The sequence below is a fragment of the Amia ocellicauda genome, chromosome 8 (assembly GCF_036373705.1).
Source record: "Amia ocellicauda isolate fAmiCal2 chromosome 8, fAmiCal2.hap1, whole genome shotgun sequence".
Lineage (NCBI taxonomy): Eukaryota > Metazoa > Chordata > Actinopteri > Amiiformes > Amiidae > Amia > Amia ocellicauda.
In genome coordinates this window covers 6947667-6958514 of record NC_089857.1, presented here as the reverse complement: position 1 = coordinate 6958514, position 10848 = coordinate 6947667, and the positions used below count along the sequence as shown (strand labels likewise).

The 10848-nt window shown below is 46.2% G+C and overlaps 1 protein-coding gene across 7 annotated transcripts in view; it reads right to left on the bottom strand.

Moving 5' to 3' along the window:
* Positions 1-1051: 1051 nt before the first annotated feature.
* The window catches only part of rtkna (rhotekin a), a 79751-nt gene continuing 69954 nt past the window's right edge, over positions 1052-10848 (bottom strand). For 4 of the 7 annotated variants that reach the window (XM_066711923.1, XM_066711922.1, XM_066711924.1 and 1 more), the window contains exon 12: positions 1052-3354. In XM_066711923.1, the coding sequence (XP_066568020.1) occupies positions 2756-3354 (599 nt within the window). In that variant the 3' untranslated portion in view covers positions 1052-2755. Of the gene's footprint in view, positions 3355-10210; positions 10315-10848 lie in introns of those variants that run through there. The other 3 variants (XM_066711928.1, XM_066711927.1, XM_066711926.1) reach the window with 2 other exon arrangements.

Sequence of the window (10848 nt, the reverse complement as noted above, 5' to 3'; positions counted from 1 at the left end):
CACAGATTCTCAGTGATCACTGCTGTTCCTTCGGCAGAGCACTGAACAAGATATTTATGAAAAACAGATATGCACCATACTCTCAAATCCTTCACCCAAATATGGCCTCTTAAAAAGCTGGGAATAGAACTGGCGTCACTGAAAAGCAGTTCACTGATCGGGTAGGGAGGGACTCCCTGTCGAGGTATTTGCAAACATTTGCTCACCGGTCCACCAGGAGTTTGGTAATGACACTTTTTAAGTCAAACCCACCGATTCATCCCAAACAACCTGAGTGTGCAGGTTCATGCAGAGTGTGTGTGTGTGTGTGCGCGTGCCTGTGCAGGGCACGCTCTGGGCTTTCAGAGTACAGAACAGAGCACAGAGCAACATCTGACAGCGGTGGGAAACGGAGGCCAAAGCCACGCAGAAATCATACTGAGGCGGCCGGTGTAGTTGGTTTACATTCGGAGCGTGATTTAGGTGTTTTTTTTAAAGGGTTCTAGGATTTAAGGCTGAATGAAAATTAAAAAAAATATGCTGTGGACTCCTGCAGTCTGGGTTCTTGGCTGCGGTAACCAGCTTTGGTTAAAGTCGATTCATTAGGGTGACACGTGTGACATAAATACTTGGCATATAGAAGTTTTGTTTTGGTATTTTTATGTAAAGTATTTACAGTGGAGTAGAGTACTCAGAAACACCTAGGTGGAGGGGTCAGGTCCGAGCTCTACCCACGTCTCAAAGCCCCTGGGGCAGCACCATGGCCAGCCTCACAGCACGACACTGAGCGTTCGTGGCCCCACTCCACCCCCTCCACCCCCTCCACCCCCTCCCAGCCTCACTGCGCACCCAAGCGAAGCCTCCATGGATTTTTTTTTTTTTGAAAACTCTGGTAAGCGCATTTTGAGTGAAGGTGGAGCTTTTGTACCTTTTAAACTAACTTATTCCTGAATTGAAATTCCATTTATTAGGTGAATCTGACCAGTTTTCAATTATTGACATTGCTTTCACTCCTTGGATGTGCCCAGCCTTTATCAAACTTTCTCTAAAAAAAAAAAACTGACCTCCTATATATTTAGACATATATAAGCTTTTGTACCATTTATTTTAATGATAACTATTTAAATCCAGAATCAGTTTCATGCAAATATGTTCAGTACTACATACATCTCATCGGCATGGGCTGGTATAACAGACAGGATAGACTGAGTCAAAGTTACCTAGTATATATTCATATAGAATTACTACTGGTACTGTAAACAGAGGAAAAGGTACTAATATTCCTCAAAATTCACTTACCAAGCTTCCACAAAATACAGCTGTTTGTCTTTATCCCCACCCCACATCCGCTCTTGTTTTTTGCCCCTATATGCCCTCCCAGATCCCAGAGGGGCAAGGGTATTTATATGGCCTTGAAAAAATGGCACCTATTTTATGTGGCGCCCATTGATGAGGACCACCACATTGCAGCTCTTTTCACAGCTCGGTTACCCATGTGTTCGCTCACCCATCGCCCACGTCTCTGCAGATTGGACCATATTCCTGACACCCCCTGCTTTTACTGAGGTAGCCCTCGGAGCAGGGTCCATATCTTCTAGACCGAGGTATGATCCCTCAATCTCATGTCAGTCTTGTTAATAGTCATTTAAAAAGAATGTCATAAAAAGTGAAATAACTGAAACATTCAAATTGCATTCTGAAGAGGCAGCACAATAACAGCTGAGTTTGAACTGGTACAGAGCAGATTTGATCTTTGATCAACGAAGGGGCACTTTTCTATTTATTCTCTCACAAATGCAGAAGCATGCAGTTAGCATGCTGCAGCAGTGCCCTAGCTTTAGTCTGCGTGGAAACTAAATTTGTGACGTTTTGGGGTGACCCCTTTACCTCTCCCGGAACAGCCTCCCTCACCCCACACACAGCCTCTAGATCAAGGAGTTATGCAAAGCAGATCCAGTTTAATCCAGTTTGTTGTGGACAGCCATCTCGAGTGCAGGACGAGGAGTTTTGTTTGTATGTCAGGAGCTCTGCAGGGTTTGTGCGTGGCTGTGGAGTGCAGGAGAGGGCATAGAGTGGGGGAGTGGCTGCCACACAGCTGCCCTCTAGCTGAGCTCGGAGGTGTGGTCCTGACAAGGCCTCCCCTGGACAGTGATGGTGAATTTCCTGCTTCATCAGTCGACTGAAAAAACAGCACATTTAATTTGTAACTCCTCGGGTATGGAATCTCAGATATCCCACATCATTTCTGACAACACAAGCTCCTCCAGATTTACGACAGGTCCTGATCGATATAAAAAACTGCTCTCCCAGACATATTTGGTGTCTGCCAATGACATCAATCCAAACCAGATATCTTAAACAGAGTCTTTGGCATCGTTAACTTCTACAATCCCAAGAGGAGGAGGGGAAAAACCCAAACGGTTAGAATATATATTTGTTCTTGTAATTTGGCTTGTGCAAGTCATTTCACCGGATGAACTTCCTGGAGCAGGACACATCTAAACCCAATCATATAGGACAGGTCAGGATGTCTTGTACTCCCTGTCCCCTTCTTTATTGCTAGATGAGGGTGGGTGACCTTGGTGGGTGGAACTGTCCTCTTCTGCCCTCCCTCAGTCAGGAAATCTCCTCCCCTTCGGTGGCATTGGGACAGTTTGACAACAGGTGTATGGGACCAGTTTCCAGGGCTGGTTGGTGATCATGGGTGATGATGACAGGATTTTAGGGGTGTGTGAGATGGCTCCTCATCATCTGGAAGAGCAACAGGCCGTGGGGGCTAGACCTGTGTCTGGAGCCAGTTACGGGGATCCAGCTTGATGCGCAGGTTCCTCAGGCTGCGGCGCGCCAGGGCGGGGCGGGGGAAGGGGGTGCCATCCGACTCGGGGGTGGTGCTGCCCTCACTGGAGCTGTTACTGGACGTGGAGCTGGCGCAGGAGAGGCCAGGCTGGGGGGCCTGCATGGCGGAGGAGGGGCAGAGGGGGGGTGGGGAGTGGCACGTGCAGGCCAGGCCCCCGTAGCCCCGGCCCTTCAGGCTGCTAAGCTTGGCGTCAAGGGAGAGCGTGCGTGGACGGGTGCGGGGCAGCGGGGACTCGGCCCAGGCGTGGCGGGAGCAGGGGCTGGCGCTGCAGGGGCTGTCGCTGTCCGACGTCAGACTGGCGTCCGAGGAGGGCGGGCCGGCCCGGGGGCTGTGCGGAGGCCGGGAGTGGGAGCGGGGGCTGTGGCCGGCCACCCGGGGGCAGTGCTGTTGCGTAGGGGAGGCCTCGAAGAGCGCCATCCAGGGGGGGAGCTCTCCCAGTGGGCCCCGCAAATCAAAGTCCTGCACCCGTCGGGTCAGGATGTCCGTCACTGTCCCGATGTCATCAGAGGTGTCAATAACTGCAGAAGATAGTGAAAGAGAGAGAGAGAGAGAGAGAGAGAGATGGAGAGAAACGATAGCATAAGGATTATGTCATGTATGCAAACACTCCCACAGTACTCTTAAAAATGGCTATATTGTACTTGCTCCGCCATTCCAGTTGATTTCGACGTTTCCTAGTTACATTGCTCTGCTGTGCAGGACTGCAGGCAAGTCAAAAGCAATTGCTGTTCAGCAAAACTGTGTCTAACATGAAACGTCAATAATAACGATAATAAATACAGTTGTTTGGTCTTAATAGGCTTCATGCACTGTAACGGGCTGGTTCTATTATAGTTGGCATGACGTTGGCACTGGTATGGTTTACGGCAAGCATAGTTTTTGTTGCCACGGTTATGTTATGGCACTTTGCGATGAATGGCATTCCCCGTTAATGTTTGCAGTGATGTCGGCACTGAGACAGCTCTCCTGGCTGTCACTGACTCCCTCAGCCGTGCTTGGGCGGCCTCCCTCTCCTCAGTCCTCATCCTCTGTTGATCACTCCATCCTCCTCTCCTGCCTCGCTGACCTTGGGATCTCTGGGACTGCTCTCACCTGGTTCTCCTCCTACCTCAGTGACCGGTCCTACCAAGTGACATGGCGAGGCTCCTCATCCACCCCCCAACCTCTCCTCACAGGCGTTCCCTAAGGCTCCGTCCTGGGCCCGCTCCTGTTCTCTCTACACTCGCTCCCTGGGCCCCCTCATCGCTTCCCATGGTTTCTCCTACCACTTCTATGCTGATGATGCCCAGATCTTCCTGTCTTTTCCCTCTTCTGACCCTCTCATCCCCTCACGCATCTCTTCCTGCTTGTCTGCTATTTCCGCCTGGATGCATTCGCACCACCTCAAGCTCAACCTCTCCAAATCAGATCTCCTCTTTTTCCCCCACTCTTCCTCACCTTCTGCTGACCTCCCCATCTCGATCCCCTTGGAATCCACCACACTCTCTCCTTCTTCTTCCGCTTAAAATCTAGGAGTCACCCTCGATCCTGCGCTCTCCTATATCCAGCACATCACCACGCTGACACGCACCTGCAGATTCTTCCTGAGCAACATACGCCGGATCCGTCCCTTTCTCACCAACTACGCGACTCAGCTATTTGTCCAGTCACTGGTCCTCTCCCGCCTGGACTACTGCAACTCCCTCCTGGCCGGCCTGCCTGCATCTACTACCTGTCCGCTCCAGCTCATCCAGAACTCTGCGGCTCGTCTGGTATTCTCTCTGCCACGATTCGCACACGCTACTCCACTGCTCCGCTCCCTCCACTGGCTCCCGATAGCGGCACGCATTCAGTTCAAGACTTTGACCCTCACCTACTGCTGTCTTGACCACACTGCACCAAGATACCTTCAGTCACTCGTCTCTCCATACATCCCCTCCAGACCACTGCGCTCCTCCAGCGCCAGAAGACTAACTCTGCCTCCTCTCCACTCTCCTTCCTCCAGAGCCACTCCTTCTCATCCCTGGCCCCTAAATGGTGGAACGACCTTCCCACCGAAGTCAAAACAGCAGAGTCCTTGACCTCATTCCGGTGCTTACTCAAGACACATCTCTTCCGACAGCACATGTAATATTAGTCCTCTATCCCTGCTAGATAGCACTTCACAGTTCTTATTATGCTTCTCGCGTTCTTGATTGTTTTCCTCCTTGCTCCCTTTCCCGTAGCCCTCGTCTGTAACCCTACATCTTGACAGCACTTAGCTTTCACCGTCCAGGATGTAGGAAGTCTCTTACTGTACTTGTGTAAATTGTAAATTGGAATTTGTAAAATGTATTTTGAATTGCTGTTGTAGCCAAATTGAATTTGTAATGATTGATGTCTTGTACTTCTCTGTATTTTTGCACTTTGTTTGAACTTATGTTGTAAGTCGCCCTGGATAAGGGCGTCTGCCAAGAAATAATAAAAAATAATAATAATAAAAGTGCGACAGGTCAGCCCTGACGGCACAGTTGATGGTGATTGGTGATTGTCTCATCATCTCATCATCTCATCTCATTTGCGGCGGTCTCATTTAGGTGCTTTGCATCTGGAAATTGGACACACCCGTGGCTATGATGCAGATGGCAATCAGCTCTCTCACAAAGTTGTGCATCACCTTATTTAACCCCCTTCATTTGTTTCAGGGAGAACCCACTCCACCACAACCAGCATTGAGCTTCAGAGCATCTGTGAGATATTCCCTGTGCCTGTTTATTTGATTTGCCTTTTTTTGTTAGATTACATATATATACTCACCTAAAGGATTATTAGGAACACCTGTTCAATTTCTCATTAATGCAATTATCTAACCAACCAATCACATGGCAGTTGCTTCAATGCATTTAGGGGTGTGGTCCTGGTCAAGACAATCTCCTGAACTCCAAACTGAATGTCTGAATGGGAAAGAAAGGTGATTTAAGCAATTTTGAGCGTGGCATGGTTGTTGGTGCCAGACGGGCCGGTCTGAGTATTTCACAATCTGCTCAGTTACTGGGATTTTCACGCACAACCATTTCTAGGGTTTACAAAGAATGGTGTGAAAATGGAGAGAATGGAATGGGAGAATGGGCCGACTGATTCAAGCTGATAGAAGAGCAACTTTGACTGAAATAACCACTCGTTACAACCGAGGTATGCAGCAAAGCATTTGTGAAGCCACCACACGTACAACCTTGAGGCGGATGGGCTACAACAGCAGAAGACCCCACCGGGTACCACTCATCTCCACTACAAATAGGAAAAAGAGGCTACAATTTGCACAAGCTCACCAAAATTGGACAGTTGAAGACTGGAAAAATGTTGCCTGGTCTGATGAGTCTCGATTTCTGTTGAGACATTCAGATGGTAGAGTCAGAATTTGGCATAAACAGAATGAGAACATGGATCCATCATGCCTTGTTACCACTGTGCAGGCTGGTGGTGGTGGTGTAATGGTGTGGGGGATGTTTTCTTGGCACACTTTAGGCCCCTTAGTGCCAACTGGGCATCGTTTAAATGCCACGGCCTACCTGAGCATTGTTTCTGACCATGTCCATCCCTTTATGACCACCATGTACCCATCCTCTGATGGCTACTTCCAGCAGGATAATGCACCATTCCACAAAGGTCGAATCATTTCAAATTGCTTTCTTGAACATGACAATGAGTTCACTGTACTAAACTGGCCCCCACAGTCACCAGATCTCAACCCAATAGAGCATCTTTGGGATGTGGTGGAACGGGAGCTTCGTGCCCTGGATGTGCATCCCACAAATCTCCATCAACTGCAAGATGCTATCCTATCAATATGGGCCAACATTTCTAAAGAATGCTTTCAGCACCTTGTTGAATCAATGCCACGTAGAATTAAGGCAGTTCTGAAGGCGAAAGGGGGTCAAACACAGTATTAGTATGGTGTTCCTAATAATCCTTTAGGTGAGTGTATATATATATATATTTATTTATTTTTCTTAACTCCTCACAGAGTTTGAAGGCTCCTCTGCACGGCGGATATTGTTTATTTTATTTTGTGTGTATACCCGTTGATTTAATAAAGACGGTGACAAACCCGAACCCTCCATGTTCCCATCTCCCTGTTACAGCGAGGTATTCATTAAAAAAATAAGGTGACACTTCTGAATGACTGTTATTACTATGACAAATCATCTCACAGGACATACCACCCTATTATTAAATTAGTATTATCTGTAAGCCACACAATGTTCAAATATATTTTATGAATATTTCAGAACAATAACTATACATTTGCATTAAATATGCATGAATTTCTAGTAATCAAACAATGTACTTTCCGCATTTCAACTAAAATAGAAAGCCAAACCACAGTAAGAAAATTATGCTAAACTGCTGGCTCAGCCTGGGATCTCACACCCTGTGAGGCTGTGAACAACTGCTCTGGGTGTCAGGAGGGATCCCTGTCTAACAATCACCTGAGAACCATCCAAAAAAAGTGTGAGATGCCATGAAAACAACTAGAGGGTGAATCTGCATTGAAGACAATCTGAGTATCATCGTTTTTATATCTGAACAATATCCAAAGCCAGGGAGGCAATGTGCGGTGAGAAGGGATGAGCTCAATCCGATCGTTTGCTTTCCACTCTTACCTGGGCCAAGCAGTGACCCAACACACAGGTAGGAGAGCCCACGTCACAACAATCGATTAATGTGTGGAGACACCGACATTTACTGGCACTGACTGGAACTCACAACACAGATTATGCACACTAAAGAGATAAAGAAAAGGAAAAACTATACAACTTAACAAAAAAGTGCTTTCACAGTGGCTGCTCATTATCAGCTATAATGGCACTTTTCATTACAGCTAATGATCCCACAGCACCTCCCAATTAGTGCATGATAAAGACCTGTCCTTAAATACAAACACCTGCAATAGATTTAGCACAGCAGCAGACTTTCTGCCCCAGAATAGCACTGCTACCAGGTGCATGCTCATACAAATACGGAGAATTTTAAAGCTAGACATGTGATAAGCCCCATTCCACTGAAATGCTGGCTTTTTTCCCCGTTGCCCCCCATTCACACTGGCTTTGAATGACAGAAAATTGTCAGCGAGGATCCATTCACACAGAAAACAGAGAGCGCTGGGATCGAGACGCTACAGAAGCCCGTGGATCCGGAGAGCAGACTCGGACCAACACTCTGGACGTGTCTCTACAAGTGCGATCATCTCTCAGTTTTGCCAGTTCCTGCCATGGTGTTTACTGGGCTGTTGGTTCTAACCAGGGCGCCGGTTCGGTTCGGTCTCACTACCAACAACTAGTCAGGAGGGAAAGGCAACGATACGTCAATCAAACTGAGTTTGTGACGCGACACTGAAAGTCTTGGTTCTTTTTCAAAAAGAAAAACTCCACATTTCACCCAAAAACGTGTACAGTACCAGTTAAGATAACATGCGCATTTGTATTTGTTCATTTACTTATTGTTAATGGTAACAATAGTAATCCTGACAACAATTGGATATTGAGGTATATTCATCAAGGGCTTTACAAAGATATTTCTCATTGTTTTCTAAATGCAAATTAAAGTTAATACATCGGAGTACAATTTTATCTAAAGATGCTGCGTATGAGCGAGTAATTTTTCAATCATTTTGTGGCTTATGTGTACTTTTGTTTGTGTGAGAAAATAAGTGTCAGAAATAACAAATTGCTAGAAAAACACTTCTTTTAATGTATTATGTAAAGTAGCACTATATGTTTAAAGATATGGCAGTAGCAGTAAAATACTCCTAGATGGATTTTTAGGTTACGTCACACTGTGTTATTCTATATTTTCATATAGGCAAAACAATCACCATTCGATAGCGCAACACTGATTATAATATTCACAAGTATAGCAGCCTATTGTTTTGTTCAATAATGGCATACAGTGTGTTTAAATAGTGGATGTGTTCATGAAACAGACAATCGTCACAGATTATGAAAATGAGTCGCTTGGCTGCTCAGATCTGCGCACATCCTGCACAATGTGAACACACCAGTGTATTATTTGTTGTATCAGAAGTAGGCTGTCAAATGTGTTTTGTATGCAGTTACTTTATTGCTGTCATATGTATTTGTTATTGTATGCGTTATGATGCCATTTCTTATATGCACTAATCATGTAACAGGTGTTTTATTAATACAAAAGGAGCCGAGCTCATTTTACTATTGCAATATGATCGGAGTCCTGAGAAAACACAGTGAATTAAGAAAACGACCCCGAGTGACGAGCTTAGCAGTTTGTACTCAAGACAGTGAACAGCAGCTCTGACTGATACATTGTGTCACAGCAAATGAACCAGGGGGTGTGAGGGAGTAACATGTTTGCCTGTATAGACAGACTATATTTTGTATGATTTATAACATCTGACATATGTGTGACAATAGATAGCATTACATACGCCAACCTGTTGGTTCATCAATAACTCAGAATTGCTGTGACTATTATTTTCAACTTCCGCCATTTCTATTGACCCGGTCCATTTCTCGTTATGGTGACAAGTTATTGGTCAAAGGTGGCTAACCTTTGTGTTGTTGTCGCAAAAATGCTCCCTTATTTTGATCGGTTACGTAGTTAGCGCGACGAGCCATTAGCCGGCAATCATTTTCCTGCTCCATTCACACAGACCCACTGCCAGAAAATTGCCGGCAATTAGACTAGGACACTTGCCGGAAAATTGTCCATTCACGCAGACCTTGCTGGCAACAAAATTCTGGCAATTGTTTCAGTGTGAATGTGGTTATAATCTACTGATTATCAGGAAACGGCATGTGTAACTGGAAGGATTCAGTTGGCTTTGATGAAGCCACCAAATCGCCAATAGCTGTATTGTACATCGTTATTGCAGAGCACTTTCCAAATTATTCTCCAGTTTTTAAAGGAATGAGGTGCTAAAGGCACTGTATTGCGTTTTGTGCAAATGTCGACATAGCACGCCAAAAGTAGTAATCAGGTCTACGGCCTGGCTGAAAACAATACCTTCATTCTCTTGACATGTTCCTGTTTTCTCGTTTATCTAAACCCCCCTTTGAGGTTCTTCTGTCCTCCAAAACAAACTGGAACGGATTCATTCTTCTCATGAACAACTTCTTAAGTAGCCACTGAGGAACATTAGTCTTGCTGTTAAGGGCCCACTTCTGTGTAGGCCAAAGGACATTACTCAAATGCAGTTTGTAATTTGAGACAGTTTTGTATCTTTATAAATCATTCGGCATTGTGTGTCTGCATGTAACAACTTTGCAAATGTGAAATAAAGGAATGGAGGCCAAATGATGAATAATACTTATAATAATTAAACATCAGCATGGTTTGCTGTGAGTGGGTGGGACAGGGGGCTGGGGGGGTGTTGTTACTTCACCTGTCGTTGTAATAGGAGGAGAGCAGAGCACGGATCTCAGCAGACACAGCATTATCTTGCAGTAGCAATCCCTCGCAGGAAGGGGTGGGGAGAGGGGAGGCTGGGGGGAGGTGGGCAGGGGTTTTGGGTGGGGTGAGTGAGAAAGAGAGACGGAGAGAAAGAGGGGTAGCCGGGTCCGTGGCAGGAAAATTATATTGAAGAGAGGGGGATTGGATGAAGGGGGGAGTATGTAAGGTTGGGAATCCATACAATTGATTTAGGGAATAAAATGTTGAATTTGTGGTTGGGGGGGGAAGTAGATGGGAGGAAAAGAGGAGGTGAAATGGAGGGGAAGGGCCAGATGTAGTCAGGTGAAGCAGAATACAGAAGAGTGGGAGATGGATTGGGTGGAGACACAAAAAATGACAGGGAGGGGAAGGTTCGAGGGGAGAGAGACAGGGAAAGCACAGGAAGGAGGAAGGAAGGGTGGGAAAAAGAAAGAGAAATCCAAGAGTCAGTGCGTTAGAGAAAGACACACTCACATACACAGTGCAGCACAGAGGGAAAAAAAAATACAGATACAGCTGGACTGGCAAACCCCAAGTCAGCGTGTCCAAGGTTTAGTCTGAGCTGAAACTGCATGCTTTGGGGTGGG